At 35.2% G+C, this 22,617-nt stretch overlaps 2 protein-coding genes across 3 annotated transcripts; one reads left to right on the plus strand and one right to left on the minus strand.

The window, feature by feature from the left end:
* The first annotated feature begins 9,822 nt into the window (after positions 1-9,822).
* LOC107775246 (RING-H2 finger protein ATL60-like) lies at positions 9,823-11,715 on the plus strand. Its single transcript, XM_016594962.2, has one exon. The coding sequence runs from the start codon at positions 10,505-10,507 to the stop codon at positions 11,405-11,407; it is 903 nt and encodes a 300-aa protein (XP_016450448.1). The 5' UTR covers positions 9,823-10,504; the 3' UTR covers positions 11,408-11,715.
* Positions 11,716-12,590: 875 nt separating this feature from the next.
* Positions 12,591-18,882, minus strand: LOC107775245 (ubiquitin-conjugating enzyme E2 34). Of its 2 annotated transcripts, none has more exons than XM_016594960.2 (10): positions 18,698-18,882; positions 16,196-16,336; positions 15,697-15,751; positions 15,226-15,264; positions 14,975-15,038; positions 14,777-14,838; positions 14,639-14,678; positions 13,782-13,809; positions 13,371-13,462; positions 12,591-13,181 (listed from the first exon to the last, which is right to left on the minus strand). In XM_016594960.2, exons 2-10 carry the CDS (start codon positions 16,250-16,252, stop codon positions 12,923-12,925), a joined length of 696 nt encoding a protein of 231 aa, XP_016450446.1. In that variant the 5' UTR covers positions 16,253-16,336; positions 18,698-18,882; the 3' UTR covers positions 12,591-12,922. The 2 variants fall into 2 exon arrangements, with proteins under 2 accessions (XP_016450446.1, XP_016450447.1); XM_016594961.2 differs by lacking the exon at positions 18,698-18,882 and adding an exon at positions 18,482-18,619.
* Between the last annotated feature and the right edge of the window lie 3,735 nt (positions 18,883-22,617).

The following is a 22,617-nucleotide window of genomic DNA, read 5'->3' on the forward strand; positions in this document are numbered from 1 at the left end:
ATCGCCCAATCCGAGCTTGAAATGCACAAAAATGGCAAAACCTCGGAACCCCTATGTTTTTGTATTGCCCAGGGTTTTCGCACCCGAGGTGAATTCTTCTCACCTGCGGCTTCGCACCCGCGGTAATATTTTTCGCACCCGCGGTGCCTGGCCAGCCTATGCATTTCCGCTTCTGCGACTAATTCCTCGCATCCGCGAGCTCGCACCTGCGGCCCTTTTTCGCGCAGGTGCGATCATACCAGATGCCTAGCTGCTTCAGCTCCTCCTCCAAATTCAAATTCGATCCGTTAGGTATCCGAACTCACCCGAGAACTCCCAGGACCTCAACCAAATATATCATCAAGTCCTAAAATATCATACAAACTTAGTCAAATTCTTAAATCATATCAGACAATATCAAAACGACGAATCGCATCTCAAATCTAAATCTATGAACTTTGAACTTTCAAATTCTATATCTTGTGCCGAAACACATCAAATCAATTCGGAATGACTTCAAATTTGGTACACAAGTCATAAATGACATAACAGACCTATTCAAATTTCCAAAATTGGATTTCGACCTCGATATCAAAAAGTCAACCCCCCAGTCAAACTTCTCAAAAATTCAACTTTTGGCGTTTCAAGCTTAATTCCACTACGGACCACCAAATAATTTTACGGACACGCTCCTAAGTCCAAAATCACCATACGGAGCTATTGACATCATCAAAATTTTATTCCGGAGTCATTTGCTCAAAAGTCAACTCTCCGGTCAACTCTTTCCATTTAAGCTTCAAATTAAGGATTGTTTCTTTTGATTAATTCCGAATCTTCCGAAAAATCAAACTCGACCACACCCGCGGGTCAAAATACTTATTATAAAGTTGCTCGAGACCTTAAGTCACTGCACGGGGCATTAATTCTTAAAGCAACAAGTCGGGTCGTTACACCATACTACACCCTCTACTTCGTGTGCAGATCTAGGTGATCTCGGATACAGTGGGTGTTGATTCTTTCACACAGTTGATTTTCCAGAGATTCAGAGGTAACTGCTATGTTTCGCAGACCTTGTCTCTCCTTCCTTATCCCTTGTTTATTGTATTTAGTCTCGGATTATTATAGACCGGGTTTACCAAACTTGTAATGTATAGATGCTCATGTACTTAGTGACACCGGATTTTGGGAGTAAATTTATATTCAGTGTTGGTGGGAGATTTCCCCTTAAATTAATTGTTATGTTTTCAGTATTTAAAAAAAATTGTGGGTTATTGCTGTTGTCGGCTTGCCTAGTATCGTGATAGGCGTCATCACGACGGGTGAGATTTTTAGGTCGTGACAAATACCCATTCAAAGTCATTAATGATACTACATCAATTGTCTAATGCCACCAAGTTACTATTCATCATCTTTCATAATGAACATTTGCAAAATGTACAATTCAGGTGATTACTTAGTTGATCACTTCCATCTTTTGCTAACAAATAATTGCATAGGTTCATTGTATTCTTGAATTGTATCGCCAAGATTACCATTCATCTTTTCTCTTATTTTCTCAAAAGTACTATTCATTCAATGAACTAGAGTTTCTTAATCCAATCTTTCAACCATTAAAACTTGTAACAAATACTTCAAATACTTCTAACTACTCATAATAAACGAGTTGAAGCATTGGTTAATTTTACCTCTAGTAAATCAATCTTGAAAAATTACAACTTTGGTAATATTTGTGTTCTTGAGGATTTGACGATGAAATCTAGTATTTGGATGTAAAAATGATGTTAGAACTCATGTATATTGATAAACATTAACCCAAAATATCATTAACAACTTACCTTTGTTGATTGGACTTAATTTGAGCTCAAAATTACCTCTTCGCCTCAAGAACCCTAACCCCCAATACACAAAATACTATATTTTCCCGATTTTGTATTTATAGGCCTAGATTTCTGGGTTTTGGACGGCCCCGAATGTTTCGCATCCCCAGTTCACTCCTCTTTGAAGCTCGGATGCGGACCCGGATGCTATGGCTGTACTTCACTGCCAGCCTTTCTTTCGGACGCGGCTCCGGATGCTTCGCATCCCCAGTTCACTCCTCTGCCAGCCTTTGGTAATTTGGTCTTAACTTCTTGTAGGAATATCCAAATGAAAAACAGTTTGAAGAGTTAGAAAATAGAAAACTAGACTCGAAAATTTTTTATTTTATAGGTTGTACATTGCATAACGCTTTATATATATATATATATATATATATATATATAGATATGCTCATTCAAAGTTAGGTCTTGTGTATACTCATTTGGAACTTTAGTCTATCATGTAATTTCAAACTTGATTTGTTCCAAGGGCTCTCCTTATGCCCTATATTACTTCAAATACACCTCATACACTTATTATCATATTCAATTAATATCCATCATATTTATAGTCCTCGTCTGCACACAAAATAGTTGTTACATACACAATTCACATTTTCTTTTAAAATATCACAAATATATATAAATTAATACATGATATATATATTTGCAAAGGTCAATACAACTGATGCACTAAGTATTTACATACTTTAAAAAACTAAGTACTACTAAAACACATGTTCTTACTTTTAAAAAAAAGCATCTACAGGTCATTATTTCTAATCTAATAACAACCCAAAAAGTAAATCTTCTTCTAATAGCCTGATCTTTAGATGAACCATATTGTTAGCTATGTTGCTTTACTCATCCTCATCCTACTAAAAAAGATAAATTATAATTATATTTTTTATAAAAGAAAACTATAAAGTAAACAAGTACATATCAAAAAAAAAAAATTTGGGCAGCAATGAATGATATAAAAAAGTTCTTATAACCAAGCTAATGCTAAGAAATCATCAAATAAGAACCAACACCATATAACATAAAAGAAGAGAGCTAACTACCTACTATAGAAATCCTACCATGTACTATATATGGTTGTTAGATTTGTAGTGGCCCAAATTTCAGGGCCTGACTAATCAATTTTTCAGTACCAGGACGAGGACAAATAACAATTTCAAGTAGCTTTCAAGGCACTCCAATTTTTTTCTTTATCAAACTATTAAGCAAAACTATGCTCTTTCTCTGTTGTAGTGATCTTTCCTGCTACAGTGCACAATTGTAATTTGTAAAGGTAGGGGGACTGTTCACAAAATAAAATAGTTATAGCCTATTGATGTATTTCTATTTAACTTGTAAAATTTTTAGCATCCACAGTTGTGTATATCACATAAACGAGCACAGAAAGCATAGCATGTTATGGCCATAATATCTCAATTTGGCGATTTTGCATAACACCACAAAATCACATTATATCTGCATTCTTTATTTTCTTCTAATTTTTTCTCTCCAAAGTATAAGACACTCTCTGTATATGACTTTAGTCTACAATTTTTTAAAGGCCCAAAATCAAGCGATTTCTCTTTTTCTCTTTTAGTTCGAGTGTTTAAATGAAAAATTCGGACAAGTTTAAGAGGCGGCGTATGTATTCAACCAAGAATTTAAGATACTTATACCCAATTAAGTACTTCACTAATAAAAGACAATCACAGAAATTGATTTTTCATAATTTAGTGAAGAAGCAACCGGGTAAAGAAATTGAAGATAAAGTTCTTACTGGTTCTTCTCCGATCAGCAGCAACATGACGCAACAAGGAGGACGCAGCAGGGGAAGGGCTCTTTCAAGTAGAACTGATAAGAAAAACCCTAGCAAGAATGGTTACTAGAGAGTGAGCTACAAGCAGGGGCGGCCCAAGGGTCAAGCCACTAAAGCAAAGGCTTTAGGCCTCCAAATTTTGAGGGCCCCAAATCTTTCTTTTATTTTTGTACTCGTATTTGTATTGAAACCCCGACTAATCTAGATTCGTACCGCGTAAGACCTAGTAAAAGAGAGAACACGTTTTAACAGAATTTTTTTTAACCGCAGGACTCGAACTCAATATATTTAATTAAGGTAAGTTGGATCAAATACATCTCACAACAATTTTTAGGGTAGTCAAGATAACTTTTAATTTAGTAGTGATGTAACCGTTTGAGCAAAAAATACAGAAAGAGAATCACTCCTCCTAAACCCTTGTCGCGAATATAAAACTTTTTTATTATTTAAATTTTACGAGTGACATCATTAGTGAGGTATCTATATGAATTTGGTTATATTATCTAAGATCAACAATATCTTAGGAGAGACTAAATTATTTATAAAAGAAACTATTAACAACTTATGTTAGGCCAAAATTCTATACTTTTAGCACATTACTCGCCCTATATTTTATTGGTTTAAGTGAGTTATTGTGCGACAATTGCGCTAAATTATGTTGTTCTATGTGTAGAAATATCGGAATGAATCATCGATATTATGATAAATTTTTTTCCTTCTGAAAGGCCCCAAATTAAAAATTGGCTTTAGGCCACCAATTTTCTTGGGCCGCCCGTGGCTACAAGTCCGAGAAAAGTAATTAAAAGGCGAAAGGTTTGCCGCGTTTAATTTTGGCGGAAAATTGAAAAAATTTATGCCACAGCCCACGCATCTCATTGGCAATTTAACGTGCATTGCCAACAAAAATTTTTATTGTTGCCAATTCTCTTTATAATTTAATTTTATTATGTTAAAAATTCTAATTTTTGCAACAACTAAAATTAGTTGTTGCCATTTATTAAAATTCGGCAACAATACTATAGTTGTTGCTAGAAGGTTGATGCCATTTTTAAAATTTAAAATTTATTATCTAAATCATAGCATATGGCAACAAAATTAACATGTTTGCCAACAAGAAAATTTTGTTGCCAAAAAATCTATTCTATAGCAACAATTTTATCGAGTTGTTGCCATTTATCCATTTGTTGCAAATTCCATAGTCGCCAGTATGAAGCTGGTTTCTTTCGATTTTGAGGTTGAATTCTTTCACTTTCGAACCGAATTTTCAACGTCGAGTCCTGAATCAGCAAATTCAGTGCCTAATTCAACTAATTTCATCAAACTCGAATCGAAGCCAACGATTTCAAGCTTCGATTACAAGAAACCTCAAATGATCTTCTTTTCTTCTTGAGCAATGACAAAAAATAAAAGAATAAGACGGTAAAAAAACCTTCAAATTTGGTCGTAAAAATGCTCTGAGAACTCTGAGTTTGGCAAGAAAATTACTCTGGCGGCCTTTCTTTTGTTAGGCAAATCTGGAATGAAAAATACAGCAAAAGGGAAAATAAAAAAAAAGAGTGTAATTGAATTCCTTAATTTAAGGCGCTAATCCGTGAATTGAAGGTGCTTAACTGAATCCCTTAATGGAATGTATATAAATCGTAAAGAATATATATAGTTACCTTTGGTAAATAAACTTTAGAAAATCTGGTTACTTAAGTTTGATATACAGTATATAGAGAAGGGGACGTCCATACTCGGCCCAAGTAAATAATTATGTTTGCTAAGTTACAAATCCACTTGCAATCAAAAAGCTAAAGATGTGTAGAAGGTTAGAAAAAGATCATGCTTAATGTTTATCTTAGAGACGGCCAAGGGGATGACACAGTTGTTGATTCATAAAAATAACAACATTAAGATTTTAGCTTAGGATATTCAGTACAATATTCAATGTGAGTCCATCTGCTACAACTTTGTAGATTTATACAACATTTTTGTGGTTGTACACTCTCACAAGCTGCCTGGACCATTAATTAACTTAAATTGTTGTTCGTAAGTTATTAAGAAACTAGACTAAGCCCATCCGAAACACTTAAAACAACATAATTTAAAGAGAGAATTCTACAACTTTTTGTATAGTTGATTTTTACCATGCTGAATCCAAAAATTTAATTCGAATGGCTTGAGCTCAAGAAAGCTTGGATTATGTATATCCAGAGTGGTTGATAGAAGAATGAAGAGTGAGTTATTGAGGAACAGTAACGTAACAGCCAAGAATAATGATCACAAATTAATATCTATTGGGTCTATTCCATGTGCATATTTGCTGCCTTTGCAATAGGGACAGACCATAAATAAAACAATAAAACTCGTCAATTTTGTTTCAGTCTCCATCACTAAACAGTTGTTATTAAACACCCATGAGAGTAAGCAACAAACTTCAGATCACTTTATGCAAGCACACATGGATTCGAGATTTAAACTCTATGGATAGAGGTCATTTGGTACGCGGACTAATTTATTTCGGGATTATAATCGCAGGATTATAATCCCTACACTAATTTATCCCACTTGAAAAGTGGGATAAAATAATACCAAGTTTAATGAGATAAGATGAGATAAAATGAATATTCAGGATTAAGTCTTTGATTAACGATATAAATTTATTCCGGGATAAATTTATACAGTCAATCAAACATGGTATAAATTTAGTACCACCTTATCCCGTACACTAAACGACCCCTATGGGTTCAATATCTGAGTATTTTAACATTGAACATGTTATAAGTTATAAATTAATAGCTACTATTTATTATAATATTAATGAATTTTTACACATAAATTATGATCCGCATCAAAAGCATTGTACTAGGTTCAAATAAACCCGATACGATAAGGCTAGATACGCCCTATGCATGCATGTGCTGGAAATGATCTTTTTGTTGAAGAAAAGAAATGAAAGGAAAAGAAAAGAGTAGAAAGCCTAGAATAGGAATAGGAGCAGGCTTAGGGAAGAGATGAGTGGGTTTGGAGTTAGGAGGAAAAATAAATTGGCAAACATCATGTTGTCCATAACTCTTGTGCTAACAAATAGTACTAATTTAATAGCAATCATATTAATACGCTGAAATCTCGGAATGGCCAAGGATTCTTTTTGACTTTCTCCGCTTCACAAATCATGGCACACATAACGTTAGTTTGGTGCCGAATCCACCAATGCCCATACTTCATCGCTATAAGGAAAAACCAAAAGAAAACAACACACACTTAACAATTATAGGAAGATTCACTATTAACTAATCACCAACAACATATACATATCGAATTTAAAATACTGAAATGTTTATTTTAGGTATTCAAACTTAACAATTATAGAATGAGGTCTCTTATCGTGCAACCATTGTTGAAGTAGGGAAAATAACTTATATAGTTATAGTAAAGCTGTTCTAACTATCTGATAGAGCGAAGTTAGATAACACACAATAATTCATAAATTAATCTTTAGGGGGCTGGATTGCCTAGCTTTTGCTCCAACCAAATTGAAAAAAAAAAAAAAGTCCTTGAGTCAGATAATTCTCCTTTTGGTCAAAAAAACGTTCAAACTCTGTGACATTTTGGCAAAAGAAATTAATGAGGTTCATCGTTCAGGTAACAAGCCAGTATTTCTTTTCTAGAAGAGTCAATACATCTCATTGAACCAGGGGTGGCTCGAGGGGAGGCTAGTAAAGCTTTTGCTTTAGGCCCCCTAAATATTGGGGTCCCAAAAATATTTTTAGTCGTGGATTTACTATCTTATTGTTGTTTAAACAATATTGAAGTTTATAGAAAAAAGAAAACAAAAATACTAAATCCTTATAAAGAAAGACTATCTATTTTTTAACAAATAGAAAAATATTTAGAACTTTGAATTAAGATACTCAAATCTTCATATTGATAAATAACATTATTTTACAATAAGATCAAACGTAACCAATTGTAAATACGTGGCTAACATCTTATTAACTTAAATTTTCTTATCAATGTGAATATTAATATTATATTTTATAAGATAACTATACTATAGACAAAAAGAAAGAAAGAAAAAAAGGAACCAATGCAATATTACATACTATATTTTACAAGATAACTATACTATAGATAAAAAAAAAAAAATCAAGGCCCTTAATTAAAGTTTGGTTTTAGGCCACGGATTTTATTGAGACGTCTTTGCGTTGAACTAATATTACATAATTTATAGCTGCATAACTTACAACTTTTAGATAATAATCTAAAAATAAGAGTACCATTCTCAATGAAATTTTAGACCACGGAAAAAGAGACATATATAACTCATAAGCATTAATAGAAATGAATTTTTTTTGTTTCGACGAAGCCTTTTGAGTTTTGAATATTCAACTCACTACTGGGGTTCACTGCCTACGGGCGTGGCATCCTCAACCTCCACTACTCATTCCTTATGGGGTTGTTTGGTTGGATCAATAAATAATAAGTTGTACTTATGATTTGTTTGGTGAATGATATTAAAATAAGATATGCAATGTACAACTTAAAGTATGTCTTTGATTTTAAATTAAATAAATTTAAGTTTTAATTTTAATCTTAAGAACGAATGCAGATAAGACTATTGGCTGAAGAGCAATCGTACCATTTTACTAGTCTTATTCTTATCAATTAATTAATCCTTGAATTGTTATCTTTCTTCTACCATTGAATGTTGTATAAAATTATATCAAAATTCCAATATAAAATTACTGTTAATACTTTTAAATAAGTAAACGAACCCTAGGCTCCCTAATTTTATTGGTTACATATGCAGTGTCAGACTAAGGATTTTGTGCAAGCGGGTTCAATCTTAAAAGTACATAATTTTAGTCGTAAAATGATAGTTGTCAAGTGGGTTCAAATAAAATATTTATACAAAATTTACACAGTTTTAATCCTAATTTATACATATATACAGTATTATTTTTTGGTGAAGCGAGTTCAACTGAACCCGCTAGCCACCACGTGGGTCCGCCATTGTACATAAGTCTTAAGGGGTCATTTGGTGCAAGGGATAAAGATAATAATCCAAGGATAAAATTTAAAATAGTATTCATCTCATATTTGATTATAGATATTAGCTAATTTCGGGATAAATTTTACATTAAAATGTTGGAATAAATTATCCCATATAAACATGGGATATGTAATCCTATTAAGAATCCTGATTTATCCCACTATTGTACCAAACCATCCCTGAGAGAATCTCGACACAACTTCTCTTTTAGCTAATGGTTGTTGCGTTTAACCCAAAAATAGATTTCTCGATCAAAGTCAATATCTAGAAGAAATCGGGTTACTGATAACCAAGATTTACTTCACTTTCCCAATAATTTAAAGAATAAATCAAGGAATGGAAATAATTGACAAAAAAAATATGAAACAGATTAATAATCACTCCCAAAATTACAGTTAGAACCTTGAGAATAAAGTAAAGAATGATTACATAAATTTCAATAATTATCTAATATCATTACAAATGAGGTTTCAGTCCTTATATAGGAGCATACAATTATAACGATTCCCTTACTTAATTCGGGCTCACTAATGATATTAATTGCCTTGATTGTCCGTTACCATATACAATTGTAACGGAAATATTTATGGCTAAAGATTTCTTGTAACCGTATTGATTTCTCTTCTTTATTTATGACAGGATCGTATATCTTTCCTTTTTGACAGCCTTTATTCATTTCGTTCCCGTTTTCCCTTTTACAGCTGTCAGGTCCGGCTCTTTTCTCAGTGTAACCCCGTAGGTATTCTTACCGTGCCTTTTCCGCATTCTTTAACTCATCTAATTAAGACCCTTACTTGTCATTTTATTGATAGTCCACATACCATGCCCTGTCACCTCGTTAATAGTCCACGTGTCATGCCTTTTTTTCACTAATACATGTTGTCACTTTGAAATTTTAAGACGAATCTAGTGGGTAAGATAGGAGTTCGGCCGAACCTAGTATTTCATATGTCCCAATTTATACGGCGGAGTCGAATTTCAAAAGTCAAATGCATATTAAGTAATAATAGTTACCAATTCAAAATATATAAAATGCATATGAAAAAATTGGGATTAAAAAAAACTTATTTTAACTCTCGAAAAAAACTCATTGTACTTCGCCATTAAACCATGGTCAGAGCAGAAGCTTCCCCGGTAATTGTTGAAGTGATAAAGGAAAGTGTTAGAGGGTACTTGTTTGTTTGAAGTTTGAAATCTTGTTCGTCGTTTCATCTATTCTACATTATAGTACTACTCATTCTAGACGCCGCAGCAGCCTTTGGTGAGAGTCTTTCCCTGACCATTTTCCTCATTGACTCCTCTTTCCTAAATATCCCTTCCACTGTCATTTTCCTAAAGAATCTACACACTTTCTTCTATTTCCTAATTCTGCCGTTTGTCTCCTTCTTAAGACCAAACTTTTATCTTCTTCAATCTTCACACCTCAAGTAATAGGTCGTAGCATCTCTAGTCCCAGCTCCCATTTTATATGCCAACTACAGCTAAATCTTCCATCATCTTTTCCCTTTCTACTGTGTTCTTTCACAACTTTTTCCTACTTAGTTTTCATTCTCAGAAAGTTTATAGACAATACGAGAAATTTCCTTTCTGGGTTTATTCTTAAAACCCAAAATTCTGCTTCATTTCTTATAACTCTGACACTTGGGTTTTATTTGCCTTGATAATATTTCTTTAGGTTTTAATTTCAGTTGTCAGATCCTAATTAAAACTTAATAATCTTCCATTATTCCTTTTTCGCCCTTTGTTGCTTGTAGCAGCACCGGCGAAAAATCCCAGTTTGTTCTTGTTTCTGGTTCTTAAAATAGTTGTCTGAAAATGGAAGATGCTTCACACACCCCTGGTAAAATAGACGAGTCAGGTATGTTTGAGCTCACTGGAAAGATAATGGTGGTAGCTATTGTACTTATCTTACTTGTGATAGTCTTCGTTTTCTTATTCCACCTTTACTCAAAATGGTTCTGGAACCGCCGCCGTCAAGTAGACGGTGGCAACCCTAACGCCAGCACACGGCGGCGGCGCGGCTTCAACTTTTCTTCGGCCAGTCATCATCAAGAAGTGAATAATGTTACATCCGCTCTCCGCCGGGGCCTGGACCCCACACTCCTAAAAACTATTCCCGTAGTTTTATTCAATCCTAAAGAATTCAAAGATGGATTAGAATGTGCTGTTTGTCTTTGTGATGTATCTGAAGGTGAAAAGGCAAGACTTTTACCTAAATGTAATCATGGATTTCATGTGGATTGTATTGATATGTGGTTTCAATCTCATTCCACTTGCCCTCTTTGTAGAAATCCTGTTTCCAATATATCTTCTGATGATCAGAATCCCACCTCTGCTGTGGAAGAAGAGAATTCAGTTTCTATAGAGGTGGCAAATTTCCCAACTAATATCTTGTTTTGGGGAAATGAGACTCAAGTGAGCAGTTTGGAGGACTCTTTACAAGGTCCTAATTCTTCTTCTTCTCACGCGCCTTGTCCTCCACCACCACCACCACCATCATCATTGTCGTCGTCATTTGCCTCTACGAGTGATAGGCGTTGTGTAGCATTGGTAATTGATATTCCTAACCAGACAAATGAAGCAGAAGATGAACAGAAATCTCCAATAATGTCCACAAGATTGAGGTCTTTGAAAAGGCTCTTGAGTAGGGATAGAAGGGTTAATCCTTCTAGTCCCGGAATTGTGGATGTAGAACAAGGAGGCAGAGGCCAGAGCTAGTAAGAATTCATATTTTTCGATCGGTAGTTTCTGGTGCTTGCTATAGAATGGTATCTCCAGAACTCTCATTCACTTGTTCAAAGTTTTTGATTCTTGATGCAGATGTAAAGGTTGAAACATTCATCTGCATATAGGCAGGGAATATATTGTATATGTGTAAACAATGCAGTGGGCTTCTCTGTTTGAGAATGGAGCAATCTTTCTCTTACAGAAGAGTATTTTCAGTTATTTCGATGACTGTTAGTTTTCTTATATTTTCTGGCTGCTACAATGATATGATCACAGTTTCAGCTTTCTTTCTTCATATGAATTTTGTCTGTTTCAGCAATCACTTCTAAATTTATGCTGTGGAAAGTTATAACTGAAGGCTTATAGTTGTGGACACCCAAATCTAAGATCACACCGTATTTGGCCTAAAAGTACATGGATTATTTGGTTTAAGAAATGAACCTTGAGCTTAACTCAATCTCTAAGCTGGCTCACGAGGTGAGGATTGTCCATTGAAGCTAGCTCACGAGGTGAGGATTGTCCATTGAGTCCAAAATAATATAAAGAGGCAAATAATCCATCCCACTCCGATGTGAGAATCTAACAATTAGGTTGTCTTGTTTGTCTTTGTGAAGTCTGTAAGGGTGAAAAGGCAAGCCTTTTGCCAAAAGAGAATCTAACAAATAAAATGTGTTGTTTGTCTTTGCGTAGTCTTTGAAGGTGAATAAGGCAAGTGCTTTGCCACAAGAAAAGAAAAATTATCCTGACTATTTGGTGAGGATTGGCGCATGACTATTTTATGGGAAATTAGATTTTCTCTTCTAAACTTGCATTTTACCAAATTTTATTGTAACCACAACAGCTTGCCAGGGTATTTTTTCAATCATTGAACAAAAGTATCCTTCAATACTTCTACATAGTTTAGGTTCAAATATTCAACGTAGTGGTACATACACACTGCACATTTTTTTTTTTGTGTGTGTATTACACTAGTGTTTTGGGATGCTAATTCACATTCTCACGTTTAAACAAGTATTAGGAAGACTGATCAACCTCCAAAGGGAAAAAGAAAAAAAAAAGCACTAATACAGAATAGATTTTTAAGGGAAGTACGTAGATTAGTAGATTGCATTCCTGAACAAGCTCGATAACCATAACTCCTACCGCCGAAAAAAAGTACCAAAGAAAAAGACTATTTTCCAAACAGTAGAGGTAAAAATAAGGAAAACAAACACCATTTGCAACTCTGTGCCCTTCACTACGTATTACAACACAGAATTTCATATTAGACGTGACAAGACACTACTAAACTAGAAAAGGAAAACACATCAGCTAGACTTTAGAGATCAGTTTGATCTTCACTAGGGCCATGCCTATACATTCCTGATAGGTATATGAAAAACCTAGAACATTTTGCACTAATCAGTAGTAACCCAGATAAGGAATACACAACCACAGATTTCTGGATGCTTTGTTCTACAGCGTAACACAATAATATGTTTCCTGCCTAATGGAAATCAATCACCATCAAAGCTGAAGTAGAGGCAGAGCCATTACAACGCCAAAAATTGATACTAGCAATAGCAATAACCAAGTTGGGCAAGATTTCCTCTGTTGGTTTTTCATGTCTTTATGGGGTTCTACTTTATTCAGACCATCCAACAAGGGTGTAGAATTTTCTGCTTGTGTTGGCATGGTTGACACCTGCTCCTGAACAGGATGCACCAGGAGCTGCTGCTCTTCATACTTCTCCACATATTCTGGAAACAATTTTCTAAAGGTTGGGCTGTCATAAAAATAATTAGTAAGTTAACTGGGATCAAATAAAAGGCGCAGTGAAAACAATTCACAATATTATGAAAATAGTAGATCAATTTCTCATGAAACAGATCTTGTACTGTGGGAACTATACAGCTTAAGGCGATTATCTGAAACATTTACAAGGTATGCAGCATCGGGCTTGCAGTTGACTCACTTTTTACAATTGAAAGCAAGTGAAGCCTTAGCAAGCTTCTGTTTCTCAGCAACTGTTGTTGTTACACTGCCTGTGGTAGGACTGTTGTCCATCTGTATGAAATGCATGGGTAGACATAAAAGTTACCATTAATGCAAACGAATGCTTCACAAAGCAAAAAGAGATTGTAAACAAAGGAATTATGGAAGATTATTTCATGGATTTAGTCGTCTATGGTTTTCAAGATAGCACCAACATGCATTGTGGATAATGCAGGCGTCGAATATGGAAATTTCCACAAAAAGGGACAGAGACAGAAGAATGTAAAACTGTCATGAAAATGAACATGAACTAAAAGAAAGAGCACAACCCAGAAAACAATAAGTGATGAGACGGAATGCAGATCCTTTGTATGACTTGCAGGAACTTTACCATAAATGAGAGCAGTCCCGTGAGTATGCTGCATGGGAAATAGAGGAAATCAGTTCAAATGAAAAAAAGGAATTATGCAGCCAACATAAGAACTGTAAGCACGTTCATCTTTGTAGAACAATTAAGAGGACATGCCTTCGCTGTTTTGTTCTGAAAAGTAATCAGAAAATTTTTTGGATCATATTTTAATTATAAAAAATAATAACAAAAAAGTAGAAACAAGTCTGGTAAGCAAATAAAGTTCTTCCAACAAATTTTACTGAATAGTAGCCCCAAGGGCTTTGGTCTAGTGGTAAGAGTGCAGCGCGTAACATGTGATCACGGGTTCGAACCCTGCCGTAGACAAAAGTCTAGTATTTAAGTGGAGAAGGGTACAAAGGTGGGCCATTATCCACCGAATTTCAAACATTGCGCCACTGGCCCTCGGAATCTCTCGGTTATCAAAAAAAGGAATTGACTGAAAGCAGAGCTATGGAGGAAGAAAACAATGGGAAACGGTGGGGGTGAAGGGGATGCCTAGGTTGAGGCTTTGTATGGGTAGAAGTGAGGCGAGAATTGCGGTGAAAAGAGAGAAGTGGTTCTGAAAAGCAAATGTTTCATTTCTTATCTTTAATTTGTTTTTATTCCTTTAACGCTGAATTCCAAAGGTTTTACAAGTTATACACCTCTTTCTAATAAGTAGGAAGAGGTGAAACACATTTTTTAATTATAAAACAGGTTTTATTCAATTCAAAAAATGTCCCTTATTCTCATATTTTCAGAAAAAATTAAAGTTCTTGTACCATATAGGCCCTAAAGCAACTATTTCCAGACAAATCACCATATTTTATCTTTATAAGTATATTGTAATTTATTACCTTGACACAGACCACATAGGGTTCCAACTCTCTGGGTGAACTGTGAAGCAATAAATATGCCAATTGAAGGTCAGGAACATGGAATCCTCTCGAAGCAACAAGCAATTGTAACTAGAATGCAACTCCAAAAACACTTACAGTCACTCATAGATAAACAGAGTTTCTTTTGCGTCATAAATCTTCCATTTGGAGTAACCATGCTACAGACGAAGCAAACATAGTTGAGGTGATTCCAAAAAAAAAAAAAAAAAAATACAAAAAGGAAAGCCTTATAGAGATACATTGCTAAAAGAGAAACAAGTCCGGGAATATCAAACTGATCTGAGCTTAGATTACCTGATTCCTGGAGGTTTAAATGGATATTCTGGAGGAAACTTAATCTTCCCATAATAATATCCACCTTATTATTGGAGTTGGCGGCATTTCACAAGCAACAACCACAAGAGCAAGAATAACTCAGAGAAAAATGAGAAAAGTATTCGGAGGTGACAAAAAGATAGTGAAAACGGGGTCTAGGAAGAAGACCGCATCACCTAACAGTGTTAGTTCATTGCACAATAAATACCAAAGTTAGAGAAAGTAGAAACCTGCAAAGGGTGTTCCTTCACTCCCCTCCAACACGTAATCTGGACATGAGATTTATGTAAAAGTAGGAATATTAGGAAAAACAGGTAATGAGTTATCTGATGAAAAGAATCTAAAAGAAGATCATTACTGGCAAATAAGCCTATTAGCCTAGTAAAACAATATGTATTAGAAGAAGAGCATCAGATTACATGCCAATTTCATTCCTAATCAGATTGCATTATCGACAGTGCATTTAGGTGATTCAAGCCAAGTTCATTCCTTATTAGACTGCATAACCAACAGTGTGTTTAGATGCATGGCACGCAAAGAAGAAGAAACAAATATTCATACAGAGGAGGTATCAAGAGGAAAAAGAATAAAACAAAGCTTACTTATAATAAAAAGGAACTACACAAAGTTCATACAATTCTAAAGGTTTAACCGAGTATATTGAGAAATACAGGTATAGAGAACAAGCAGTAGGGACTTACGCCACTCAAGAATATCATTTGGAGAAGGGCGGGCCACAACATGGGAGACAGGTTCCTGCAATATAACAAGCTTCATCAGTTTCGGAGGAATCAGAGCACAGTAGAAAATGTCCAAACACAGCAAAGAAGAGACCAGTTGACAAAGCCATAGGAGATGCCATCCAGTATCAAGTCAATGAAATAAAACTTAGCTCTTAGTTGTGACAGAAATTAAGATACAAGTGTCAAACTTTCACATCTGGCAAGTGGCAATGGGGAGGAGAAAAGCGAACTTCAACTAAGTTAACAAATGCTAATGACAAATTTAGAGTGGTAATGTCATGAGGGGTAAGAAGATGAAAGTCACAAGTAGGGTTCATAACATGTAAGATCCAATGTGGTTGACCAACGCTTTAAGTAGCGAGACTGTCTTCCTCATTCATGGGAGAGTAAAGGAAGTTGTTTGGTAATGCAACAAATTTATGTATAATATATTCCCAGCAGCAAAAAGGTTACATACTTTACAAAGTGCTCTATATTCCTTCTGGAGCCGCTTTACACATGCCTTTTCTGCCATATCTAAGCTTCAAAATGGAAGAAAACTACGAGATGATCCTTGGAAGCTTCACTTATTCTCTTGACTGCAAAGAAATGCCACCACCTGTAAACATAAGAAATTAAATAAGCAATTTTAATTTAAGGAAACCCCAAAGTAAGAAGGGTGTTAGTATATGAGACTTGAAGAAAACTTGAGTCGATAGCAATCAATGCAGACTGCAGACCATAAAGAAAGATGGTAAAGCCATTAGCTATGTGAATTCCATTTCTTAATTTTCTTATCCCCTCCAGCTAAGCATGGCCATCAATTCCACAAGAACAAAGGCTTAGAAACAGTGGTGAAACGAGGAATTGAAGGGATCCTATGAACCACAAGGAATCCTATATGTGAAAAAAGGACCCTAATAACTCTAATATTAAGCTAGCTAGGGTTCCTAATCTAGCCACTCAATAAACTAACTTAAACAAAAAGGGAAATTCATAGACTAATTAAAAGGAAAGTAATAATCTTCAAAGAAGTCATAAAATAAGAAGGAAACAAATATAAAGTACCTGAAAACTGTTAACCAAAATACTAATAAGATTGGGATTCACTCCAATATGAACAGTGTTTTCTTTTGCCTCTATTCCTGCTCAGTTGGAATTGACTTTGCCTCACCAAGCCCTCGTGTTAAGGCATGATCTTTTATTCCAACCTTCCATTTTTTGAAAATCGATTTTGATTCTTCTTAGACTTTCGTAAAGCAACACAATTTTACGTGATTAAATCAAACAATAAGCTGTTTATGGCTGAATACTAAATCAAGACCCTATGGAAGGAGCGTGGCATATCGCCATAGTCATGTCAAATCAATAAATAGAAGCTGTTCTGGGGATTGGGCCTCTTTGGAGATGGCTGATCACCCCTAGGCTGAAGGTGCTGGTGTCCATCCTTTGTACTCATACATCTATTGCATATGAACAGGTACAAAGCCAAGAAAAGTACAATCTATTACCACACATGAAATTTTAGTGAACCTAAGTCTTTCAAGCTACCTTGAGAACCACATTATCTAGTTGTTCAGTGTTCACAATATTTTATACTGCTTGTTCAAGAGCCTGACTTGCTTCACATGATTGTCTCTAAATGGGGCATGTCTCACTCAAGACAACTTAATCAAGAGGAACATCACACTAGTTAACAAATGCTACAGGTGCCAACAACAGTCAGAAAGTGTAAACCACCTATTCCTCCACTGCTCAGTTGCAAAAGAAACTTGGAACTTCTTCTACACTACCTTTGGTCTGAAATGGGTTATGCCACAATCAATAAAGCAAGCTTTCGAAAGTTGGTATTTCTGGAGAGTTGACAAATACATCAGAAAAATCTGGAAAATGGTGCCAGCTGCAATTTTTTGGTGTGTTTGGAAAGAAAGGAACCGAAGGTGTTTTGATGGCATTTCAACTCCACTCTACTCCCTCAAGGTTGCGTGTTTAGTTAACTTATTTAGCTGGAACTATCTTATTACCCCAGTTAATAGTGCTGATATTTTTGTGGATTTCATTAGCTCCCTGATAGTAGCACAGGCTTTTGTAATGGAGCTAATTATCCTATCTCTTTTGTACTCTTTGCATCTTTAATGAATCTAATTTACTTCATAAAAAAAAGAGCCTGACGAATAAATTTTATAAAAGCAAAAAGAGAAAACAGCTAAGGTACAAGAGTAAAAAGACTGCTATATATTCTCTAGATCCCAATTGAACCACAAACCAGATATAGAATCATCCACTATACTATGGCAAAAGAAATATCAATGTGCTTTTACTCTGTCTGCTTCAGAATCATTTGCCAGCCCGTTCCCCCTCATGGATATCATAGCAAAGAAAGGTTAAAGCTTTGCGTGCTAGCAAACACAATAAATAATCAGACTCACAAGTACAACCTAATTCTGTTCTCTCCGACCTCCGTAATTCACCATTGCTAACAGTCTGATTTTGCTTTCCTTAACCACCTAAAAAGATATTTTTTCTAACTTGTACGCGTATATATTATAAATACTTTTAAGCTTATGTTGCATATTCAAGTTTCAAACAAGCCCAATTCTCAGCAATCACATATTCACATCCGATGGACCAAACAAACTCCAATATAGTCCACATAAATCCAAAATTATGCAGACTTCATAGCACAGGACAAAATTCAACAAATTAGATTGCAAAATAACCCGCAATTAAAGCATAATACGTAATTAAAGTACATTATTCTCACCGCAGCAATACAAGATGTCGAATTAATAGACTAGCGACGGGACAACAAAAACCAATTTTCCGAAACACACTCGTCGACAAACAAAGAAAATCAATTCGTATAGTAGTAAAAACAAAAAAAAAAATGATGAATTGAGGATATAATTAGATAGTCGAAATGAAGAAAAGCAATGACACGTGAACGTATAAATAGAGAAAAATGAGGAGAAGAGATTACCGAAGATCGAGCAAGAAATGGAACGCAAGAAGAGAATTAATCTCAAATCTGACGTGCTTGATCTGTAGTGAGGAGTGGCCCAGTTCAAAAATAAGTTAGCTTTGACCCCTCTTTCTAATGAAATTCGCAGGACTTGTCTGACTCTTTTCCTTTTGCAGCCGACTCTCCTTTTGTTGGGATGAACGTTTAATTCAATAATAATAGTAACAAGTACTATCCGGAGCTGACTTTTTCCTATTTGGGGAAAAGGTACAATTTGGCTTTTAAACTGTATTTCGTGTTTGCTTAATTTTGTCATTTATTAATATAAAAATTAAGGACACATTGAGTCCAAAAAAGCCACATTTTGGTTCCGGATTTTGTTTCAGAGTCCGGAACCAAAATGTGACTTTTTTGCACTCAAAGCACAAAAATAGGTTGAAAAAACAACTGATGACCATTTTATGTATAGCGCATGAATTGCATACGCTATACCTTAACGGCGTCCGTTAAGGTATAGCGCATGCAATCCATGTGTTATACCTGATTTTCAAATATCGGTCAAAGTACAGGTATAGCGCATATACAGGATGCGCTATACCTGAAGTTGAAAAGACAGGTAGGTATAGCGCATCGCATATATGCGCTATACCTATATTAAAAAATGCTCAGTCTTTTTCCTCGCGGACAGAAACAAAAAAACGGTCCTCCCTTTTCTTAAAGCTTAAAGCTCCATTGGAGCCCACCCGTCCCCCCAAAAATCGTGTCCCCTCATTATTTTAGCGAGCTAACACCCGATCCAAGACGTTGTCGTGTAGTGGATCTATTTTATTGCTAGTTTCGGTGGTCAAATATTCAATTTTTCTCAATTCAAAAAATTCTAAAATGAGGTATTGCGAATCACTTTTATAGTAAAACTCATGTATATAATTATCTAATTACTTGTTTTTACTGTGTTGTATACTTTTTGTGACCGTTTTTTAATATATTTAATTTTTTATTCGGATTAGTTTATTTATGTGCAAAAATCATGAAAATTGTATATTGTTCCTTTGTTGAATAATTAGTGTTATATGTGACTTTATTGTTGTCTAGTGCCCTTTAGTGTTATGTTGTGCCTTTTATTGTTATATAGTGCCCTTTAGCCTAGTAAAACTGATAATAAATTTTAGTTTATGTTAGTTGATGTTGTTTATGGCCATTTAGAGTAGTGTGACTTTATTGCCCTTTAGGATTCTTTAGTACTCCCTCGTCTCATATTATCTGTCATGATTCTCTTGTATACGTCTCTTAAGAAAAATTAATTAGGATAGGATTTTGACTACTTTACCCTTATTCATGTCTTAATATTTAATCTTTCTTCATTGGTATTTGAACAAAGTTAGGTGTTGTAGTATCCAAGGATAATTATTACTAAGGGTAAAAAAGAAAAAAGATAATCAATTTTGTCTTGAACTTTTAAATTGACAAATAATTTGAGACAACTATTTTTAGTAACCACGACTGATAATATGAGACGGGGGAAATATAAAATAAAAACTATGTGCCCTCATTAACTAACCTGACTAGAGTACTCAATTATGGATCAAATGTTAATCAATTATTAAGTGTTTATTAAATGTATTACTAGATAACAATCAAATATTAGATATGAATCATAAAATAATTAGTTGACAGTACAAAAGATGCACTGCCAGATTTTTGGGTAAAATATAAAAGTTAATAAACAAATCGTTACGAATAAAATAAATTGAATATTATTTAGTATTAAGTTTGTAGTATTTTTATATGAATAATTATTAAATATATCTTGATTAGTTATGAAAATTAAATATTTAATTCTCTTATAACCCAAAAAATCTGAAAAAGATGGTGACAGTTCAAACAAAATCCTGCCGTATTTTAGTCAAAAAATATAAGAAACTAACATATAAAATATTAATATAGAAAATTTATCAACCTAAGTATTTTTTATATGAATAATTATTAAATATATTTTGATTAGTTATGAAAATTAAATATTTAATTCTCTTATAACCCAAAAATATCTGGGGGAAAAATGACAGTTCAAACAAAACCCTGTCGAATTTTAGTCAAACAATATAAGAAACTAACATATAAATAATAATATATAAAATTTATCAACCTAAGTATTTTGTATATGAATAATTATAAAATATATTTTGATTAGTTATGAAAATTAAATATTTAATTCTCATAAAACCCAAAAATATCTGAAAAAAGAAGACAGTACAAACAAAACCCTACCGAATTTTAGTCAAAAAATATAAGAAACTAACATATAAAATATTAATATAGAAAATTTATCCACATACGTAATAATATAGAAACTTTATCGATTAAATATTAATATAAAAAATATCGCAATATATTTAAAGATGTTAAACGATTAAAGAGAAAAATATTTTAATTAATATTGTTTAATTTACAGACATCGTCATGGAGCTTCCCTCTGTGCATCTTGGACCTGTTGTTCGAGAGCTACTGTTGCTCTAAGGTGGCCATAGGTCTTCACATATCTGGGATGGACAGTGTCTGTCTCAGATCTTCCACCCTAGACGTATAGACGATCTTTGGGAGTTCATTAGGGACCACCCGCTTCATCCCCGTACAGTTAGACACCTTGAGCGGACAGGGTTTTGCCAGATTATAGAGATCGGTCGGTTGCAGTTCGACTGGCCCCTGATAACGGCTATGATAGAGCGGTGGCCACCAGAGACACACACATTTCATCTACCTATCGGCGAGGCTACCATCACGCTAGAGGACGTGGAGGTTCTATTCGGGTTGCCCGTTGATGGTATGACTGTCAGCTACCCGCATGCTCTTAGGGACTATACGGGAGAGGACTATCTATATATGTTGCATTGGCTCACCGGTTTCCAGCCTGCAGAGCCAACTGCTTTGAGTGGTGCCAGTCGATTGCAATTGTCGCCCGTTAGGCAGTATCTGGTGGCGCTGCACGTGGAGATTACTGACGAATCACCGCCAGAGGCTATCGACCGGCAGACGAGGTTATTGCTGCTGATGATGTTTGGTGGTATTCTGTTCCCGAACACTTCGAGAAACCTAGTTAGCTTGCGATTTCTGCATTATCTGGAGCGGCTAGATGAGTTATCTACTTACAGCTAGGGTGGAGTTGTTCTAGCCTACCTTTATAGGCACTTGTGCAGGTCGTCCATGTGCACCATGAGAAACGTCACCGGTTTTATTCCGCTGTTGTAGGTGATAAAATTATCAATTCTTTTCATTATTATAACAGAGATAGTAAAAAATGACTTAAATTTTACGTCCCCAATCAATATTAGGTTTGGGCCTGGGAGCGGTTCCTGCAGATCCAGCCACCTCTCCCACCGATAGCTTCAAATGCACCACCTCTACCGTTTCCACCACTTGCTGAGAGGTGGGTAGATAAGCGAGGCCATGCCCGCGAGGTCGAGGCTCGGCATCATCTCCCTTATTATAGGGATCTGTTGGATTTACTTGAAGACACTCATGTACATATATACTTAAGTTTGTTTGATAATGTTTGATGCGTCTTGTGTTTACTCACGATTTTTGTGTTTAATAAATAGTTCATATGGTGCCCATACAGCGACGAGCTTATAGCTGGATTGCCAGATTATTGCTCCCGCGGTCGAGCTATGTGGATGTCTTTAGTCCCACTTATATGTCTCGATATAGTCAAGCATCATTCCACCGAGCGAGTCCTTTGACGTTTTGGTCGACACCAGCTTATACCTATTCCGCACACTTGGCATTTCCCACATTACCAGCGGGATGATCGTTGCAAGGTCGACCAGACATACTTGGCGTGTCTAGAGGCCCCGATAGAGGATTGGGATCAGAGATATGGCCTGATTCTGCCATACCCTCCACATGACCATTTGGACGGGGAGCATGAGTACATGGGTTGGTAT

This window comes from Nicotiana tabacum, chromosome 22 (genome assembly GCF_000715075.1).
Source record: "Nicotiana tabacum cultivar K326 chromosome 22, ASM71507v2, whole genome shotgun sequence".
NCBI lineage: Eukaryota > Viridiplantae > Streptophyta > Magnoliopsida > Solanales > Solanaceae > Nicotiana > Nicotiana tabacum.